Genomic DNA, 22,470 nt, shown 5'->3' on the forward strand with positions numbered 1-22,470 from the left:
AGCACTAAGCCATCTTAAAGCTGCCATCCAATGAGATATGACAAGATAAGACCCTAAAGCACAGGGTCTCTGGTCTGTCACACAACGGGCTGGCATATGTACTCGTAAAAGGACAAAGACATGATTTGGTTTGAAGTGGCGAGTTAAGTAACCAGTGTCAGGAATGCTCTTACCGTCTTTGACAGGAAACCCTAAAATCCTGTTGACTTTGAGTTCAAGGGAATTTTGTAGCATTATTAATCTCTGTCACTAAAGGTTAAAGGACTGATTTGTAGTTCTTGAGACCAAAAAATGCTACAAACTCGGACTCCGCGTAATCTTTTTTAAGATCTGTTTTATTTTTTATTTTTTTGCATATGTCTCAGGCTATAGAGACCACAGGAGCAGGGAACTCATTGGTCCACATGCTAATCTGCGGTGATGGTTTATGTAACTCCTAGTATCACATGATCACACGTCACCACCGGCTCAGTAACTGGCTGTATTCAGTAAATCACTCACTAGTCAGCCATTCAAACACAAATGAGTGACCGAGGAAAAAAAATAAGGAGCTCATGTACAGTCATAACCTGGCACGCTGCCTTTTATTCACTGTCCAGCTGCAGCTGCGTCTTTTGCTGTGATCTAGCACGCTGAATTTAATAAGGCACGAGTGGTGTGGGGTTTTTTTTTTTTTTGGTGTTTGTATTTTAAAAAAACAAAACAAAAACCCACACTAAACAAAGAAGGTCAGGGACACACTGCTGCTGCGCTTACTCTGGAGTGTATATGCTGCTGCTAACGGACGGCTCCATGAGAGTGCGGGGGATACGAGTGCAAGGCCATGACGAGATGGCAATGAAGCTTTTGTTCTGGGAGCTGGAGCAGCATCTCAAAAGGTAAAATGAAAACAGGGAACCCCCACCGCCATCACCACCTCACCCCCTTCCCTAAAGGGGTCTGTATACGGTAGCTGTGAATAGACCAGTCACTACAGTAGCTGCACACAAAAGGCTGCATGGCTATATTGTCCTTTGGTTCAGTCATGCAGGGCTTCAGGGGTGCATTAGCACTGCATGTTCTTTTAATTCACGTGTAGCAGATAAACTGTAGGGAGTGTTTGATGTATAGTAAATGTGCAGATGGCGAGTAGACGATACACTGTGTAGTCCATGTGTGCTGCTTACTCATATCTTCTGGTGGGGTGAGTAATTAAAACCTACAGCATGCTGCTTTTTTTTTTTTTTTTTTTGGCCAAATTCTGCTGTTTTATTTTATTTTTTTAAATTGGCCTCTTGTTACAAAATGGGGCCATCTCCTCCATCATCTCATATGAAGTCCTATTTTTGCAGCAGATGCAGCCCACAGTGTCATTTCTGTACTTCCTGTTGAGGTGTTCTTGATAATGTGCACAGAAAATGCGTTAAAATCATTGTTGTTGGTGTTGTATAAAGCACATTATACTTATAATGGTATCCGCTACATGTACATAGTTTTTATTGAAATAAGTGCTTAGTAATTGTGGTCAGATAAAAGCAGAACATCATCCAGGAGCTGGGTTATTTCTCTCCAAGTTTCTTCAGTAGGTCACTGGGCTGGTGTGTTGTTTTACAGCAAACTAGCGAGGCCATTCATTGGTTGGCTGGCCTGCGTATGACACTGCCAGTTATTGCATGCATAGTTTAAACACTACAGTGTTCTGTAATACATCAGCGAACAGAATAAAGAAGAATTACTGTGACTTTCATAGCAGCATTTTAATGGGTTCACTGCATCTGTGGCACATGGTGGTGGCAGAAATAAACTGAAATGTTTTTAATGACTGTGATGGACTGGTGAGCCATCCTGTCCTGGCTATACTGGGACAGCTGAGATAGGCTCCAGCCTTGGATGGATGGATGCTTTTAATTGCTGCCTTTCTTAATAGAAACAAAGAACACACTCATGCAGACCTCAGCAATGAAAACATCCCTTAAATAGAGTTGGAAAATGGGTACTAATGTCTAATTGAATTTGTGAGGTGCTTCAACCCTGGATTCGTTTTTTTTCTTGGGGGGGGGGGTTGTGTTTTTGTTTTTTTGTTTTTTTTTTTTTTTGTCCCCCCCCCCCCCCAAAAGGTGCAGTGTGGAGTATATAGTTCATTGGAGGGTGTTTGTAGTCGTAAATATGCCGCAGCCTGGTGAGGAGTTACTTGGGGCTTTTACAGAGGGACTAAAGCTTCAGCTGTAAAGGAAAAAAAGGATGATTGCTTTGTTTTTATGTCTGAAAGCCGCAATTGTAATAAAATAAAATTTGATTTGTTGTTTCTATGTTACTTGATACCAGTCAAAAGGTGGGAAAATGTGAACTGCATCTTTGTGCTGGCCAGCAGGGGGCGACTTTTGTGGTTTCTGAACGACTTAAGTTGTGCAGAGTAGGCCTGGGTATCACAAACAAAAATACTGCATGATCTTCACTGGCAACTATTGGAGTATTCTTTGAATTCTGGAGACAATCGATACAAATGTAGTAGTTTGTGGGCAAAAGCTGGTGCTAGCTGGTTAGGATGCCAACTTGCAGTTTTACTAAATTAACTTGGAACACTCACATTTGCAAAACAGTACATGTGTGTCTAATTTGGCCCACAGTCGAGCTCAAGCACCAGGATATTTAGACAAAAATGACTGCACCTCAATGAATATACAACCCAATTACAAAAAAAGATGACTGAATAAAATAGGTCTTTATGAGATTTCGGTAGAACACAGAAAACTATCAAATGTTTAACCTAAGACATTTTATTAGTTGGTTACAAATATTCACTCTGTTTAACTTTGATGGCAGCAACACATTTCAGGAGTTGCCCTGCCTGCATTCCAACTTTTTAACCAATGGAAAAATCATGAAGCTAATAAGACACAAAGATGAACTGGGACTGCTGAAAAACGAGAATCCTCTATCAGACAAGAATGGGACAACTTCCTCTGTCCCAGCCTCCGGACTTAACTACGTTTCTGTCAGAAACTCTGGATTTATTTGATAATTTGAGTTAAAACTTTATAACCAGTTTAAAATTTTGTCCTAAAAGGTAAAAAGAAAAGCCCCTCTGTCTTCACTGATGAGGGCTTTAGTTCAGGATTTTATTAGGTTTAAATCACGTGTGGGGAAACTAAGTTACTAAGTTTCAGTAGTGTTTTTGTGCAAGTTGCACCTTGAAAAGCTTGTTCCTAGCTTTTCCTGGAAGTGCATCAAGTTTTTCAGCGTAAACACGTATAGCTCCTACCAAACCTCAATGTAACTCCATATACGTAGGTCTAATTTGGACCTTATGCGTGGGTGTTACTCCTCAGCAGCCGCTCTTGTACTGGCTATTTGGGGTGTGGATAATTGGCTAAACCCTCTTCCAGTCAATTGACCGGAAGAGATAAGCACTGCTCAGAGCTTCTTATTGAGGTACTTGGCTTTTCGGTAAGTGTTTGACTGAGGACAAGGGTGTGCGAGGCGGGCAAGAGTACAAAAAACAGTTTGTTCATAGTGTTGGTGCTTACTGATGCCCAAATTAGCTTAAGCCACCATTTGTAAAGGTGACTTCTGGTATCCAGCTGGTGCTTTGTTTTTGAATACTTCACCTGAAAACACTAAGATTAGACCCCTCCCATTCTTCAGCCTGCTGTGGTACTTCATACATCAAAATGTAAAAATGCCCAAAATTTCATCATTCCAGTTTTGCAGTTCTGAGATTTTACTGCTTTTTTTTGTTTGTAGATTTGGTTTCATTTTTACTCCTGGCTCAGTAAAACATGTAACTTAAATATGATGCTACCAAAGTAATCGGTAACAAAAATAATTAGCTACAGTGTGCAAGTAGATGTAGAGAATTGTCATTATTTTTATCCAGTCTTTCTTAAAAAAATAAATAAATAAAATAAAAAGACAATAGTTGTGCATCATATGGCCCCTTGAGGGTTAAGCTCCACAATCAGTTGTACTCAGTGCCTCAGTTTTCCCGATGGAAAATTATTCTTGGGCGTAATACTGCAGGACAAAGGCACAAGATCACTGACACTTGTGACTATTTGTAAGAATAAGAATACATAGAAATATAAAAAGCAGTTTTATTAAACATAAGGTACACACATACACATAAAAGAAACCAATAAAACTTGAAACGACAGAAGTTCAAAGAAGTTGTAAAGTGTTAACATTAAAATCCAAGTGAATGTTTTACACGTTGCTCTGTTCAGTCTTTAGCTCTTGATTCAGGGTTTTAATTGTAATAATACAGGCATTTATTTTTTTGGGGCCCTGAGTTGAATTCATGGGGATGTTGAGTCCTCTTTGTTTTATACCAGCTTGCTTGCCACAGATTTGTCTTCATAGCTGTCCTGTGCTTGCTGGCAAGTCCGTTTCTCAGCTGTCTGGTTATAATTCTCATTCTGACCTCCTGATGAAACATTAACTTGTTCTGACCACAGAAACTGGACCTTAAGTTTCTTCACACTAGTTTTGTGGCTTGATTGCTGTATGATGTGGACATGGGTGTGATCAGAGGCGTGAATGTCAAGAGTTTGTATAAGAGATTTTAAGGACTTTGCGTGTGTTTGGGGAATGTGTGAGAGTGACCTTTTCACCGGGTGTAGGGAGGTATATGGGAGAGGGTGGTGCGCTGTGGGTGTCTGATGTGGAAATGTTTGGAAATGTAGGAGTTGTTTGAGTCTGTTGAACAAAGACTCCCATCTGTAATGTGTGTGAAAAAACTTTTGGGTGTGTAGATTTCAGTCAAATTAGCTGCAGTGACCCACCATGACTGCCTTGAAGACAGACATTTGATAACAGTGTAGAATTAGGTAAGATAAGAGGTCTTTATGTTTACAAATAGTAGCAAAATTTCCACATTATAGCAACCAAAACAGTAAACACAACCAACAACAAAACAAAATTAGTGGAAGTGAAATTAATCATAATGAAAAAAGCTCAGTTGAATAGGATGAAATAAAATAACGTAAGATTACGAATATGTCTCTGAAGTAAAACCTCAAAAAATATGTAGACATGGATCATCTTGCAGTAAGGAGGAGCATCTGCTTTATTTACTTTTGTTTCTGTTTTAACTTTTTTTTTTTTAACCCAACACAGCCATTGCACATCAGATGTACTTGTATGTATCCCAAAAGTCTGTAATTTAATGTGCTACTGCAGTCAAAACATGAAAAACAACCAATCTGAAAAAGTATAGGTGTACAACTTTATGAAATGGCACTAAAGAACTCCTCACTTTGTTCTATTTCACTAAATTGAAATTACAATAATCCAATAAAGAACTTAATATTTCAAATTCCAACAAATAAATCCAGATATTATGATATGAGGGACTGAGTATTTACACAAACTAAATCAGAATGATATGCATACATGTATACCAGTATAATAAAAGCAAATGAAATGCATCATCCATATGCGCTCAAAACCACAAAACTAATCATGTAAACCACATTTGTCTGACCAGTATTTGCCAGACAAATGTTGATTTCTCTATACATAGTTTCACTGTTTCAGAGAGCAACAGTTTATGGCAGATGAAAAATTGAATATGTTGTCTAATAAGGCTGTTATAGGTGAACATGATCTTTTTCAGAGGGTTCAGAATTTGTAATGGTTGTTTTACAACAGAGGTATCTGCTCCCCTCACACTGGAAATCCCACTCACTGTGTTCAAAAGGAAAGCCCAGGTCTTTCTGTCATTTTGTTTGTAATATACATAATGGTATATTCTGCGAGAGTCAACACTGTTTTATGCAGAGGACAAACTGCCTCAGTTATGTATCTTTTAAAATCTATTCAATAAGGAGAGACTTGTGGGGTGATGGATTTTTCTGAAATGTGCTTATACAGTGTTTGGCCTGCAAATATTTGAGAAAGAAAATGGTCTGGAAGTGGAGGACCTTTTATTTCTATGTATACCATCTCTGTTCCCATTTGGTAAGACAGTCTTTTTAATGCCAGAGTCCTTTGATAATAATCCTCAAAGTGCAATACATCACAAGGCCACAAGGGGGCAACATATGTACACGAAATAACACTAAGTGCCCACCTGAAGTATTTTAAATACGTTCATTTCTGTGTAACCTAAAATAAAAGCTAAGCTGTTCTTTTGATTATGTTCTGTTAGTGCAGATTACATGGACCAAGTTGACTTTCATCTGAAGTTTCAGTGTTCAGTTTTATTTGTAGCATCAATTCGCAACAGCACACTGTGACCCTACAGAATTGGAGATACCCCCAGCAACAGTAGGGAGGAAGATCTTCCTTTTTACAGAAAGAAACCTCGAGCACAACCAGATTCATGGAGGAGCAGACTTCAGCTGTTCTGTGTGGGGTTGGCATGTTCTCCAAAGATATGAATGTTATAGATTATTTAGAGGATCTAAGTTACCCACAGGCACCACAACACATGTGAAAATTAATTTAAGTAATAAACTTAAATGTTACCGTTAAGTTTGACCCCCTTGGATGAAAGTCTTTCTTACTGTGGAGACTACAGCAGCAGCAGCTGATACATTCCCTGTCCGTCAACCTTGTGCGTCTTGTCTAAATAATTTATCGTCTTATCTGTCCCTGAGCCATTTCTCCGTATTATAAGCTCTTTCTCATAATGGACACTGGCCCTCATGGGTGCCAATGAAATAATGCCTTAGTTTGGACGAGAGCGTGGCTAGGACCAGTAGTGCAAAGCAACTTAGTACATTTACATGGAGCACAGTTGTGATCATTTATAAGTATTTAAGTTATGCTCATTCCCTTTCTGCTCCACCATATTAAGTTTTGTAGTTTGCACTCCATATTGTTACAATCTTCAGTTACTTGTTATTTAGGAAGATTTTTTACAAACGTTATTTTGGTGTTTTAATTTTTGGTCCATGCAAAAAGTTGCATTGCTCCTAAAGGATAGAGCCTTTATTATTCTCTGGTGCAGAAAGCTGTTCTACTACTTTGAAGCCCACTGTTTGGGGCGCGTGCAATAGTAATGTGGAGGTCACAAATGACTGGCAGGTGTGCAGATGTCAGCATAGATCTTCGTGCTCACCATTTTGAGGAAAAATGTGCATTCACTGAGTGGTTGGCAAGCGGTTGCTTGTTGTTTTTAGGTTGGTCAGGTTGTGCCAAAACAAAAAATCTCCAAGCTGCTGCGATTGCCGGTCATTTGCAAGGAAGATTTCCTGCAAATGCTCGCCAAATACATGTACAACGTTTACCTTCATGTCAATGTTGAGCCTCACCACTGTAAGAATGTTTGAAGAGGCATTCAGGGAATTCAAATTCTTTTCCCTCTAGCGACGGGTAGATGCCAGGGGATTGCCAGCTAGTGTCTAGGCCTGTGAGTACAGATAAAGATATGGCCATCCAGCAATGATTTAAAATGATTAAATTCAATAATATATGATTATGGGGGGCAGCTGTTTTTCGGATATTCCCCCTTTGTGCTGCTGGACTATGATTTTATGCCGAAACCAGTCGGCAGAGCTGCAGGTGTGGGCGTTCCCTGCATATATTACGCAAACAGACTCAGCCTCCACCAATCGGAGGTCTGTCTCTTTCTGCGCGTGTGTGGATAAATCATCCAGCCTCGTCCTTAGCTGCAGATCTGTGTGTACGCGCGTCGCTGTGATGAACTGACCTTGGCTTACATCCGTACCGCTGCAGTCAGTGCGCGAGCTTTACCGGAGAGAGGACCAATAACAACAAAAGGAAAGGGGGAAAACACACAGGGAAAGAAGCGCGTGGATGTGCCACGCAGATCCTGTAAATCATGAACAGCATGAATGCTCCGTGCTACACCATGGCTATGGATCTAGGCGTGTGCCAGCTGAGGAATTTTTCCATATCGTTCCTGTCGTCGCTGTTGAGCGCGGAGAGCTCGCACGTCCAGCTCGATAATAGGTGAATGCTCCGTCAGCTGCTTCACCTGCAGCGCTGTGCCTTTTCCTCATGACTGTGTAGCATCCAGCTTAGATGACTGTAAATGCTCACTGTGAGGGGAAAAAAGAGCATAAAAAATTCCTGCTTTTATAGAAAATTCCAGATGTTTCTAGTAGCGACCTACATTTCTATAGAGGGAGCTCCTCAGGCTCTGCGGTTCGCTTTCCTCTATTCTCTGCATTTCTCTCCATCCATCTTATTTGCTGCTTTTCTCCCCCTCCCCCCCTCCCCCCATTGCAGCACAGTTTGGCTTAAAATGGATTTATTTCTCTTTTCTCTTGCAGTTCATCCGGAGCCAGCGTTGTGGCCATAGACAACAAGATAGAGCAAGCGATGGTGAGTTTTTCCTTTAATTTGTTGTCTTCGAATTGCTATAAGATGTCTTAATAGGGTATTCCTTAAAAGTATTTTACTTTAAATCACCTATATCTGGAACTTCGTCATCCCAGTGTACTTAAGTGTTTATTTGAATTTCTGGCAAACAAAACGTTAACGAATTGTGAAATAAAACCGCTAATACGTGGAGAATAGTGCAATAGTGTGAGACTTCAGAACTGACGAGTGACCGGACGTAAAGGTGAAAGTAGTTTAGCTAACTCAAAACGAACCGCTGGTTCCAAGTTGAAAGAACATCCCGATTATTACAAATATAAAATAAATATAAAATTATAAGCACAACAGCCGATCAAAAAATAATCAAAGTTTTAAAAAGATCTAGCCCTTTATTTCCAGAAAAATCTAAAGTCTCTGTTGTCTCTGCTGTCAGCTCTTGTTGCTAGGCAAACTGGAAGGCTTGCAGCCTGGGTATAAATATCTCGGGCTCTGATTGGCTAACACTTAAACGTGGGCCGGCTTGCTGACGTAGCACCTTGGGAATATTCCCTCTCACGCTTCTCCTTTCATCATCATCTATTATATTATCCCAGATTAGATTACATAGAGACTCGCTTCTAAAGATCTCTTTCCACTTACTCCTTCATGAACTGTTAGTTTAATGTTTTAGGTAACGATCATTTTGTTGTTGTTTTTGTTGTTATAGTAGTTTATTTTTATTTTTCTCTCTCGAAACATTCGTTTTTTCATAAAATAGTTCAGTATAATGAAGGCTGGCAGTGCTTTTCCATGAAAAGATAACACACAGCTTCAATTTAGGGATACTTTCAGCTTGAATGAAAGTTCCTGACTTTTTCCAAATAAAATAGGTCAGCTTTAAATGTTTGTTTTCCCAGATCATTAAAACTATGATCAACAGTATTTTCAGTGTACAGTCCCATGATGCACAAATAGTCACACCTTAAGGCCATCAGCATCTGGTCCAGGTGAAGACATAAGACAGGTAGCTTTTTCTTTTGCTGGTGTTTGCAATTGAAAATTAGCTGGATCCTTAAAGACTAGTTAGATTTTAATAAATGTCCCTTAATGTTAAGAACAGTTGATTTATGGAAATCAGAAAGCAACTGAAGAGGATAATAAATTAAGTCTGATCCAGAATGTTACTTTCTAATTAGTCACAACAACATTGATAAAATTAAAAGGAAATTTTAAATAAATAATTCAACTCAAAAGTGTTAGTAGTTTTGTATAAGGCAATAGCTGTCACATTTCCTTCCGTAAATTCGTCTCCCTGAGGAGATCAAGCCTTAGGAGTAACCTCAAAGCGCTTTGTATTGTAAGGTAGAGACCTTCCAGTGATATAGAGAAAACATCAACAATCAGACGACCCCCACTCCCACCCCACCCCCGTGAGCAAGCACTTGCTGACAGTAGGAAGGAAAAATTCCATATTAATTAATTTAAAGTTAGCATAATGTGTCGTCAACAACTTGATTCAATGTCATTTCACTCCTGACTTCAATGTGTGCAAAGCAGCAAAAGAAGGTACTCAGTGTGTAACGGGACTGAATAACATTATCCTGTGAGTCTTGTCCAGTCTCTTCTTACAGTGAGGATTACAGCTTATTTAGTAAACATTGGCATTGTAATAGCGCTGTGTTTCAAATTGGTGCATATCTATTAAATGTAAAAATGTGCAATTTCCATTTGGTTTAACAGATGCTACCTGTTATTTTATCCTTCTCCTTATCAACCTCATCCTTAAATTTAAATTCACATCAAACGGTTACAATTATGATTTTTGCCTAAAGGCACAACCTAATTTACCTGATGTTTGTGGATTCCTGTCGTAAACCTCTACCTCCTGTCTTTTTCAGGACCTGGTGAAGAGTCACCTCATGTACGCCGTGCGTGAGGAGGTGGAGGTGCTGAAGGAGCAGATCAAGGAGCTGATCGAGCGTAACTCCCAGCTAGAGCAGGAGAACACGCTGTTGAAGACGCTGGCGAGCCCCGAACAGATGGCCCAGTTCCAGGCCCAGGTTCAGACCGGCTCGCCACCTACCCCTCAAATGGCCGCCACGCCGGGACCCGCAAGCGCCACCACCCTCTCCCAGTCTGCAACACACAGCTCTGGCCCCTCGGCATAGCCTGGCCCAGGTGGAGAACTTGACTTTTTTGTTTGTTTGTTTGTTTGTTTGTGTTGTTTGAGCTCTGGCACAGCCGCCGAGCCAAACTTTGCCTTCAACCGCAGGAGGCTACGCCGTTAAGATGAGAATTTGCACATTTTATCTCAGAAGGATGCAGACAGAGGGACGAGCGGGGGCTGCGCTCGGAGGCGCGGGGGGAGGGCGACAATCTTGAGATGCTGTACATGAAGTTGTTTTGAACATTTGCCAAAAAAGTCCCCCTCTTTTCATCAACTAGAATGTCTTACAGAGGAACAGCTCATCAGTGAAAACAATGCTTAGATTTAAATAGAAGAAAGAAAAAAAATCACTGTGCCTGAGTGATGTCGACTACACCAGTGGGTGGAGCAGCAGGATTGATAGTTTCCTGTTTTGCAGAATGATGTAAATAAAAGAAGTTTCCAGGTTGACGGAATCAAGAGGAAGACACCTTCTCCAAATGAAGAATGTGAGCAATCATCACAGACTCCCCCATCTGGAATGGGGGAGTTTGGGGTGGGAGGGGAGGTTCTTTACAGCAGCATTGATGATGATGGTATGATCTTTTAGCTGTGGGTTGATGGGATGAACAAACCGTGGTTTCTTATGGAGATGATGATATTCTATTTTCAGTATTTCAACCTCCTCGTTTTTGCCCTCGAAGCTCCTCATTGCAGTTTTCTCAGCCCTGCAGTGGCATGTAATTTAAACCTTATCAGACAGGGTTGAGACTTCTTTTGGGCTAAGCTGCATTTTTTCCCCTTTTTGTTTTCCTAAAAGATTCGAGAGGGCAGAGGATGATGTATATTTCTGTATAGTGTAAGTATCATGTAAAATAGAGAGGAGGTGGTGGTGAAGATAAACAACAGATGCTATCTAGATCACACAGATTGATGCAGATGAGTCTTGCCCAGCCTGTGTCATCTATTTTTAATGCTGTATTTTCAGGACTGTGGATGGACGAGGAGTTTAGGATATTTAACTGACAACAAGCAGCCCGACTGTGTTGTCCATAACCCTTACTGCAACATTAACTCTTGACTGTAAAACCATTTCCACTTGGTTCTCTTTTTCTTTCTGGAGTATTGCACTCTTTATTTTATTTTATTTTTTTTTGACAGTGAAATACTTTTGGATGAACAATATCTTAAAGTTCAATTTAAAAAAAAAAAAAAAAAAAAAAAAAAAAAAAATACAAACTCTAGAGATGTTCTTTTTCATTCTGTGTATCAGTTGTATGCTCATGTTCTGTGCATGTTTCCGCAATGACCGGATGAGATATTGTAACATACATACCACAATTGCACTTGACAGCTGCACTTCACAACTTTCAATAAACATGGTTAAGGAAGAAATGACTCCTTTTTTTCTCCTCCCCTCCCCAGTTTTCCTGTCCAATTACTGCGCTCATGAATGAAAAGAGTGACCACATTTGGACAAGAGTGGAGCATTAACTAAAATAAAACGCATGATTTTGTGAACTTGAAATAAACTAACTAGAGGAAATCGCTTTAATTTTGGGATTAATTTGGTAAAATGTTTCTGTGATGAGACTGAAAGACAAGAGGTTGACACTCTGGATGTCTACTTGGTTAACTTAAAACTTGCCTCTGACGTATCCCCTCCATATAGTACCCATGAAAAAGACAAAGCAACTGAAATTGCATTAAATTAAAAAGAAAAAGTCAAATGAAAGAGGTTAGGTTGGTATCCCTGTTTGCAGCTACAGCTGAAAAAACCTGGGAACTAGTCTAATGTTAAACTCTGACAACCACTGGACAATTAGTGCAACTCAACTCTTTGCAGTAAGGGAGTTGACTCAACTGGTTGGCAGCTGTGTGTGTGTGTGTGTGTATATATATATATATATATATATATATATATATATATATATATATATATATATATATATATATATATATATATATATATATATATATAAAAAAAATTTTTTCTTTTCTTTTTAAAGAAGGTTGGAGCGTGACCACTGCATCAATATTAGTTTAACATCTGAAATTCTGACTGGACTCAAGGAGTTTATATAAATTTCTGTGTATGTATATGGAGACGGAAGTGATTTTCACTTCACATTTAATCACAGCTATTATCACAGATTGCTCATAACTGTCCACTTGTCCCTGTTCAATCGCAAGCTGATGGCAGACAGAGCCCATCTTTACACAACAAAGTCGTTTTGAAACAAGTAGTTGTACACCAGGTGCCCGTCTCCAACTGTTACAAAATGAATGAGACCGCTGCACATTGTGACTGTAGCATTAGTTAGAGAGGCCATTACAATCTCTAAGATCTCCAATATCCAGGTGGATGACTTATAAAATAAACTCACCTTCCTCAGTTGCTGTGGAGGGAAAACTATCCAAAGAGGCCAGACCTCCCATGGCTTGCTTTCTTTATATGAAACTGCCTCCTACGAGCAATTACATATAACCACAATGGGCTCTGCATGTATTTAAGAGTCAGGGAATTTTACAGACTCCATTAAAGTGACGCTAAAAAAACCCAAACCTAAACAAATGCATTTAAGCTCCAGAAAATAAAAACAAAAATAAATATATAATTTGGATAACTTGCAGATGTAATTAAATTCAGTGTTTACATATCAAATAATGTTATCTTAGCAGACAGCAATTAAGTCATATTACAAACACAGTTTGTTTGTAATATGACTTTAAAAAGTCATATTACAAACTGTGTTACTGCTCTGTAACACGTAACAGTTAAACAAGGTGATATTCACACTGGTTTAATGCACTGGGATCTCATTTGTTCCCTTTAGGTGGCTGAACTGAACCTTAAATATAGAAAGCAGTGTTTTTGTTTGTCATTCTCAAACTTCTAAATCACCCCCTGATCCCTCTCATTACTGAAAATACCCACCATCTCTGTTTAGAGGGAAACCATATTTAAACTGGAAATGCAAGATTATGTACACAAAGTTCTGATAGCTACTTTACAAATGAGCTGTATGCGTACCCCGGGTGACATTTAAAGCATTTAGCTGCATCCTGCTGCCACCTACAACATGAAACCTCTGACGGGTGGAGTGAGTATCGTGCTCTGGTAAAACAGTCTACGACAGCAGAATTAAACGTGGACGTTTTCTAAATGCTCAACATTTATTTGAAAAAACATTCTTCATAGACTGACAGTGAATTATACAAGTATGGCACATTGTTAGCAGGAATCACTGGTCGCACAGTCACACACCACCTCTCTCTCTCTCTCACACACACACACACACACAAAATGAATCACGATCTCCAGCCGGCGTGGTCTCAGACTGTCCATAGAAAAGCTGTCAGTACCACAGACTGCAATACTGTAAACGCTGATCAGGGGCAGGGTGGTGTCTTTAGGGTCAGCTTCAGGGGGACGCTTCTCTCCCTCTCTCTCCAAGGAGTGGCATTCATCTCTGGACCTCTGGAGGGTGCACAGGTGAGGCGCTATGAGGGCATGAGGAGGGTTTGGGGGGTAGAGGGCAGGGGTCCAGAGTCTTCTCCTTCATCACATCCCCATACGGATGCTCTGGATGATCTGAAATATGGCTGAGAGCACACAGGGAGACACGACGTCAAAGCCTTGACAGGAAGGAAAACAGCGTGGTAAACAGCCATGACATCATTTCTCATCTGGATTCTCTATCCCGTTCCTGGGTCCAATTTCCCGCTCCAATCAGCAGCTTTTTTTTTTTTTTAAAAGTCCTGTCAACTCTGTGATACTTTTTAAAACTGCAGCAGATGTGTGTCCCTGTAATGTGGCGTCAGTTTGTGGGTCGCTCACTGAAACACACTGAAAATCTCATTGTCCATCCATCCATATTCATGGATGGCCAGCCACCCTTCGGAGGAAGCTCATTTCTGCCGCTTGTATCCGCAATCTCGTTCTTTCGGTCACTACCCACAGCTCGTGGCCATAGGTGAGGGTAGGGACGTAGATCGACCGGTAAATTGAGAGCTTCGCTTTTACACTCAGCTCCCTCTTCACCACGACGGACCAGTGCAGCGTCTGCATTACTGCAGCTGCAGCCCCAATCCGTCTGTCGATCTCCGGCTCCCTTCTCCCATCACTCGCGAACAAGACCCCGAGATACTTGAACTCCTCCACTTGGGGCAGGAACTCATACCCGACCCGGAGTGGGCACTCCACCCTTTTCCGGCTGAGAATCATGGCCTCAGATTTGGAGGTGCTGATCCTCATTCCCGCTGCTTCACACTCGGCTGCGAACCGTTCCAGTGCGACCTGGAGGCCCTCACCCGATGAAGCACAGAACCACATCATCCGCAAAAATCAGAGATGAGATTCTGAGGCCACCAAAGCGAAAGCCCTCCGCCACTTGGCTGCGCCTAGAAATCCTGTCCATAAAAATTATGAACAGAACCGGAGACAAAGGGCAGCCCTGGCGGAGCCCATCACCCACCGGGAACGAGTCCGACTTATTGCCGGCAATGCGAACCAAGCTCTTACAACGGTTGTATAGGGATTGAATGGCCCGTAGTAATGGGCCAGATACCCCATACTCCCGCAACACCTCCCACAGGACACCCCGAGGGACACGGTCGAATGCCTTCTCCAAGTCCACAAAACACATGTAGACTGGTTGGGCAAACTCCCATGCACCCTCAAGTATCCTGGAGAGGATAAAGAGCTGGTCCAGTGTTCCGCGACCAGGATGAAAACCGCATTGTTCCTCCTGTATCCGAGGTTTGACTAGCGGACGAACTCTCCTTTCCAGCACCCTGGCATAGACTTTCCCAGGGAGGCTGAGGAGTGTGATCCCCCTGTAGTTGGAACACACCCTCCGGTCCCCCTTCTTAAAGATGGGGACCACCACCCCGGTCTGCCAGTCCACAGGTACTGCCCCTGATCTCCACGCAACATTGCAGAGGCGTGTCAACCAGGACAGCCCTACAACGTCCAGAGACTTCAGGAACTCGGGGCGGACCTCATCAACACCAGGGGCTCTGCCACCAAGGAGTTGTTTAACTGCCTCAGTGACCTCGCCCCCGGAAATTGGCGGGTCATTCCCCTCATCCTCAGACTCTGCTTCCTCCTCGGAAGACGTGTCAGTGGGATTAAGGAGGTCATCGAAGTATTCCTTCTACCGCCTGACAATTTTCTCAGTCGACGTCAGCAGCGCTCCGCCAGCACTATACACAGTGCAGGTAGAGCACCGCTTTCCCCTCCTGAGACGCCTGACGGTTTGCCAGAATCTCTTCGAGGCAGTCCGAAAGTCTTTTTCCATGGCCTCTCCGAACTCCTCCCACACCCGAGTTTTTGCTTCAGCCACTGCCCGAGCCGCATTCCGCTTGGCCTGTCGATACCTGTCGGCTGCCTCCGGAGTCCCACAGGCTAACCAAGCCCGATAGGACTCCTTCTTCAGCCTGGTGGCTCCCTTCACCTCTGGTGTCCACCATTTGGTTCGGGGATTACCACCACGGCAGGCACCAACCACCTTGCGGCCGCAGCTCAATGCAGCAGCTTCGGCAATGGAGACGCTGAACATGGTCCATTCGGACTCAATGTCCCCAGTCTCCCTCGGAATGCTGTTGAAGCTCTGCCGGAGGTGTGCGTTGAAGATCTCGCGGACTGGGGCCTCTGCTAGACGTTCCCAGCATACCCTCACTACGCGTTTAGGTGCACCAGGTCTGTCCAGCGTCCTCACCCGCCACCTGATCGAACTCACCACCAGGTGGTGATCAGTTGACAGCTCAGCCCCTCTCTTTACCCGAGTGTCCAGATCATATGGTCGCAGGTCTGGTGATACGATTACAAAATCGATCATCGACCTACGGCCTAGAGCGTCCTGGTGGAAAAAAAAAAAACATTCTTGGCAAAAGCGAAAAGCGAAAAGCAAAAGCGAAAGAATTTGCCAAGAATGAAGAAATGTATTTCTATGATCTTACTCCACGGCCACGTTCATACATGTGAAAGTCTCCATCTCATCGTTTTGAATTGAATTCTAATGAGCATTTAAAAGACGTTTTTAAGTTCGTGACTTTTCCAAAATTTTTCATCGTTACTGTAACGACAGAAGTATTTAGGGCTTAATCATACTCAAGTGGTAGCACAAATGCTTTACCATCAAAATATACACAAAGTACTTAAAATACACAGTTATTAGATTTACATTTTAACCCCTGATCCCATCCATGCTGTCCTCTAAGCAATTTGTAAGACTTCTGGTCAAGCTGTCATGCGGCACAGCTACATGACGCAAGCTCCAATGACGTGACGTGAAGGTCATGCAAATCGATAGGCCGTTTCAGCTTTGGAGAAAAATTTACTACACCCTGGGTTTGAAAAAAATGTCTGGGATTCTCCCGTAGACCGAATTATCTTCTGATGCCACCGTCATCTGAAATGGAGGAGGAGCTTAATACGGGTCAACCTCTCTTTTACTAAAAACAGACAAGTAACACGATGTGAGACTTCACACTTCACAGCACTCTAGTCTTAAAGCATCAATAGACACGCTACACTCCCCTGTGAACACAGCCCTGCTCCAATGAGGCTGATTAAATGTGAGTGCTTAATAAATCTACTGGATTGGGGATGTGGAGCTCCAGTGGTCAACTGCATAATTAATTAACATTTGATTTGAGTGAGCCTTTAAACATGAAATAAGCCTTATCTGTGTATATAAAACACTTAATTTAACACAGTTACTGAAGGTCCAGTCATCTGAGTGAGATAATCAAAGCATTAAAGAGCTGCTGGGTATTGAACACAGACTGATACATCACATCAGTCTGACTTTAGGTCCTAAAATCCAGCATCACTGACCAGTTGAAACCACTTTCTTCTGTAGATATTTTAAAAAAAAAGAAAACGTCCGTACCTGATCCACACACAACAAACACAAAGAGGGCGAGCAGCCAGGGACCCACAGGATACTTCTCTTCTTGTGGCCGCTGTGGAGGAGAAACACACATCATGTACGTCAGCAAAAATGTGCTGCCGAGCAAACACAGAGGCTTCCCTGCTCCTTGTCCAACTTCAACAACTGTTTTTGCAGGGATAAACCTCAGAGTCTAATTATACACTGAAAGGTGCAGGGTCAGCACTTCTCTCTCCCTCTTTACACGGTGGCTCATCAGTCAAAGGTTTAGAGAGCAGCCGTGATGAGCTCAAATTCAAATTTTATTTGTCACGTACACAGTCATACACAGTACGATATGTAGTGAAATGCTTGGACAACTGCTCGTGACCTAAAGAAAACAAAAAAAGGAAAGGCTATGAATAAGATAGGAAATAAATATGCAAAATTAAAAAGGGTAAATTTAACTAGGAAGGAATAAAATATAAATTAAGGTTAAAAATGAAATAACTGTACAACACAAATTAGAATGAAGGGTAAATTTAACTGGGAAGAATAAGATAAAATATATAAATTAAAGTTGAAAATAAAATAACTGTACAACAAAATACACAATACACAATATAGAACTATATAAGAATGTATGAAGAAATCTAAATATAAATAAATATATACACAATAACAGCAGCTGTACAAGTATTAACTGGAAATGAAGAATATAGTGACCAGTGTTGTGCAAAACCAAAGTCCAGAAAGTCCAGTGTGTGTGTAAGAACCATATGTGTGGGTCAGTACTGTGTGGTGGTGTGATTGAGAGACCGTATCGCCTGCGGGAAGAAGCTCCTCCTCAGTCTCTCTGTGTTGGTCTTCAGGGAGCGGAATCGCTTTCCTGACCTCAACAGAGAGAACAGTCTGTTGTTGGGATGGCTGAGGTCCTTCACGATCTTCCTGGCCTTGGTCCAGCACCGCCTGCTGTAGATTGAGTGCAGGTCAGGGAGCTCGGAGCGGATGGTGCGCTCAGCTGACCGCACAACCCTCTGTAGAGCTCGTCTGTCCTGCATGGTGCTGTTCCCGAACCAGGTTAAGATGTTTCCCGCCAGGATGCTCTCTATGGTGCACGAGTAAAAGTTCCTGAGCACCTTGGAGGGCAGTTGGAAGTCTCTCAAGCGTCTGAGGTGGTAGAGACGCTGTCGGGCCTTTTTCACCACGGTGTTGATGTGACAGGACCATGACAGGTCCTGCGTGATGTGAACTCCGAGGTATTTGAAGCTGTCCACTCTCTCCACTGGGCACTCGTTGATGACGGGGGTCTGGTAGTTCCTCTCCTGCTTAGTGCTGAAGTCCACTATCAGCTCCTTTGTCTTACTGACGTTTAGAAGGAGGTTGTTCCTCTGGCACCAGTTCTCCAGATTCCTAATCTCCTTCAGGTAGGCCGTCTCGTTGTTATCAGAGATCAGGCCCACCACGACGGTGTCGTCAGCAAACTTGATGATGGTGGTGGAGCTGGTAGTGGCCACACAGTCATATGTGTACAAAGAGTACAGCAGGGGGCTCAGAACACACCCCTGGGGGGCTCCAGTGCTGAGAGTGGTGGAGGCTGAGACATGTCCACATCTGGTTGGATGTGTTAAACCTGGACCACATGCAGCTTGATTTGATCTCAAGTGGGCTCAACCTGAAAAAGTTTTGCCAGTAACTTAAAGAAGGGAGAGAATTTGTATGTTTACATCTAAAAATATTTCACTTTAACTTTAAAAAAAAAAAAACAAAGAAAAATATTATTCCTTTCCAAATTATTCTCTTATTTAATGAGACATTCACTCTATTATTATTAATATAATAACATGTACATATCTTATCAGACACCAGCAACCAGCTCAAGGATTTAGCAGCAGAAACCCTGATAATCACAACCAAAGCATTCAGAGGAGCATCTATGAACCCATGACACATTGAGCCTTGAAGCAGATGGGCTACAGCAGCAGAAGACCACACTGGGTGAAACTCCTGTCAGCTAAGAACAAGAATCATTGGAAGATTAGAGAAACGTGGCCTGGTCTATGAAACTCAATTTCTGCTGCAATATATAGATGGTAGGATCCAAATTTGGTGTAAATAATATGGCAGTATGATTCCATCCTGACTTTCATCAACAGTTCTTGCAACACCTTCCTAATAAATTGGCCAGTGTGTCTGGCGTCACAGTGGGAAAAGACAAAACCTGCTCGTCTTTAGCTCATCTTGGTCTAGAAATGCTTCCACTCCCTGTGTAATACCATGGGGATCACCAGAGAAGGATTATCACAGAGCTTTATTGGAAAACTAGAGCAAATGAGCAAATTTGACATTCTGCATTACATGTCTGCTGTTGGGATGTCAAACGTGTGAGGAGGAGGAGGATATGTGAAGAAAACTAATGTTGACATCACTGAATAGAGTTACCGAGACTAACAGAAATGAAAAGAGAAAACTTGTGGAGAAGACAACCCTCCATGATCCCTTTACTGACCTTGAGAACAGATACTAAAGTTAAATCCACAGTAGTGGAAAAGAGTGCAGATAAAAATGAAAATGTGAAGGACGTATTAAAGATATTTTAAAATGTTCCACAGTCATTAAAAGTAATTAATAGTAACTAATAAGACTCATAAGCGCCATCTAACATCTATTTTCACTTTTTTAATTCAGTGTTTTTTTTGGTTTTGCTTTGTGATATCAGCTTGCCATTCAACTGCACTGACCTCAGTGAAAGGTGGGAGCAGGTGAGACAAACATGTTGAGTAGCAGGGATGTCAAAAGGGCAAAGACTCCTGTTCAGCTCACCTATTTTGGCATTAACTGTACTTTCTTAGATTTTACAGTCTACATTCTTGCTACAGTCTACATTCATACTACACCACATTCATCGATTCAAAAACAATTAAATGAGAGAAAAGCTCCAGTTGGTTCTTTTTTGTCTTTTTTGGGGGGAACTTCACAAAAATCTTCTGGGCAACGAGCCACCACAAACTTTTCTGCAATTTTTTTTGCAAATGTCTTTCTTAAAATTTTAGCCCAAATGGTTGTGATGCTGTAGTAAGTGAAAGAAACCAATGTTTTCTAGCATGTAGAAATTGCACGGTTTTTTCAATTCAACTCAACTTTATTTACATAGCGCCAAATCACAAAAACAGTTGCCTCAAGGCACTTCATATTGTAAGATAACCATTCTACAATAGTGGACTTGGCGACAGTGGGGAGGAAAACCTCCCTTTTAACAGGAAGAACCCTCCAGCAGGATCAGGCTCAGTGAGGGGCTGGTTGGGGGTTAGGGGAGGCAGGAAAAATGTAGAGTGCTGTACAGTGGTCCTTCGTTTATCGCGGGAGTTACGTTATGACAAATAACCCGTGATAGGTGAAATTCATGAAGTAAGGAAAGTTTTAAAGTCTGTCTCCTGAATCCAAACTGGGAGCTGGTTACATAGGGGTGTCAACACAAGGCCCAGGAGCCAAAACTGGCCTGGCGAAGACGCCAAACAATGTGAAGGAGGTCCTAAATAAAGTTAAAAGTCCAAAATGTAAGTTTTACAAGTCTTATTTTTGTTTTTTTAAACAATTGGTCCACAGTAAAACAAACAACAACAACAAAAATTTCCAAAAAATTACCAAATAAATCTGATAAATAAATCGTACGTTCTTTTATTTACCAAAAAGCCTTTTATCATTTGTTTTGTTTCATTAGGGGGTGGCTGTAGCTCAGGTGGCAGAGCAGGTCAGCCACTAATCAGAAGGTCGGTGGTTCGATCCCAGGCTGCCTCCTGGCTGCATGCCAAATATCCTTGGGCAAGATACTAACCCCATGTTTGCCTACTGGTGGTGGTCAGAGGGCCCGGTGGCGCCAGTGTCCGGCAGCCTCGCCTCTGTCAGTGCGCCCCAGGGCAGCTGTGGCTACAATGTAGCTTGCCATCGCCAGTGTGTGAATGTGTGTGTGAATGACTGAATGTAGTGTGAAGCGCTTTGGGGTCCTTAGGGACTAGAAAAGCGCTATACAAATGCAGGCCATTTACCATTACTTTTAATCATTTTTGTATTTTTAAAAAAATATATTTATTTCTAACAAGTCTTTTCTGTTACTTTATGATAGCTCAGTAATTAATGTGTAGTTAAACTTCTTCACCATGACAGAAAGTTTCACCGGTCACTTAGGATCAAAGTGGACTGTATGTGGCCCACAATGTAGAGTAAAATAAAGTGATGGGTTTATTGGGGTTTATTTTCCTTTTCCTTGATGACAACCAATTATTTGTTTTTAAATCAATGCATTTCAGACGTGCTCTCACGTTTACCGCTGATTTTATGTCAGAATTAACGGGTTTCGGCAATTTTCCTGCCCTAACTGCAGCCTCTTCACCCGGACAGCAACATGCAGTGTGCGGCGGTCACGAGCGGAGTGAATCCAGTCTGAATAAATTACACCCCGATCCGCTCCGTGTGAAATAAAACACACCGCACATATCACGCTGAAGCTCCCAAGTCGCTCAGCACCCTGACACCTTTAACTGACAGCTGGCACCATCAGCACTACCATCACCGCTGCGCTCACGCCGGGCTGAACGTCACCTCTCTGGGCTAACGTGTCAGGTTGGCGTCGCTCTGCGTGTCCGTTAGCGGCTCACCAGCGTCTTGGCTACGTTTCCTCTTTGAGTGATGTTCTTGCTGTGCTTCTCGTTGGCCATGCGGATCCTCTGTTTGGCCACCATCTTCACCGGGATACGCCAGTCTGTTTTTAGCCTGTTGTTTTCTGATGCTGCAGGTTGACGACAGCAGCAGCAGCGGCGCCTGCGTCAAGTCACCAAAAGTCCGCGAAGAAGAAACCGGAACCGAAGTGCGATAGCGTTCAAAATACGAGCACGAAGCTATTATAACAAGTTTTTATGCTCTATTCTATGGTATTCGAAGTTCAGAAATCCAACACGTGACTATCTATATATGCTTACTGTACGTTTAAATCGTTGTAAGACTTAAGTTATAAGAAATTATACAAACTGTTTACCGAGACTCTTACTTTGAAGGGCCCCACAGGATGTTGCGTGTTGTACGTTGTTGAGCTTGAAAACAGCATCCCCATGCACCTGGCGCGTTCAGGGGCGCGCTCCAGCTATCGATGACTGAATAATAGACTATGATTGAAAATAAATGAAATAGAAAACGAGTCGTCAC

At 42.0% G+C, this 22,470-nt stretch overlaps 2 protein-coding genes across 4 annotated transcripts in view; one reads left to right on the forward strand and one right to left on the reverse strand.

Moving 5' to 3' along the window:
• The window catches only part of LOC101472453 (TSC22 domain family protein 1), a 42,193-nt gene extending 30,405 nt beyond the window's left edge, over positions 1-11,788 (forward strand). The window contains exons 1-3 of one of the 3 annotated variants that reach the window (XM_024805411.2): positions 511-878; positions 8,220-8,271; positions 10,146-11,788. In XM_024805411.2, coding sequence (XP_024661179.1) covers positions 769-878; positions 8,220-8,271; positions 10,146-10,415 — 432 coding nt within the window. In that variant the 5' untranslated portion in view covers positions 511-768 and the 3' untranslated portion in view covers positions 10,416-11,788. Of the gene's footprint in view, positions 1-510; positions 879-7,501; positions 7,897-8,219; positions 8,272-10,145 lie in introns of those variants that run through there. The other 2 variants (XM_024805410.2, XM_024805407.2) reach the window with 2 other exon arrangements.
• A 1,738-nt stretch (positions 11,789-13,526) lies between these two features.
• serp2 (stress-associated endoplasmic reticulum protein family member 2) lies at positions 13,527-22,098 on the reverse strand. The gene is made up of 3 exons (XM_004555601.3): positions 21,927-22,098; positions 17,293-17,365; positions 13,527-13,999 (listed from the first exon to the last, which is right to left on the reverse strand). Exons 1-3 carry the CDS (start codon positions 22,008-22,010, stop codon positions 13,959-13,961), a joined length of 198 nt encoding a protein of 65 aa, XP_004555658.1. The 5' UTR covers positions 22,011-22,098; the 3' UTR covers positions 13,527-13,958.
• Between the last annotated feature and the right edge of the window lie 372 nt (positions 22,099-22,470).

This window comes from Maylandia zebra, linkage group LG16, assembly GCF_041146795.1.
Source record: "Maylandia zebra isolate NMK-2024a linkage group LG16, Mzebra_GT3a, whole genome shotgun sequence".
Taxonomy (NCBI): domain Eukaryota; kingdom Metazoa; phylum Chordata; class Actinopteri; order Cichliformes; family Cichlidae; genus Maylandia; species Maylandia zebra.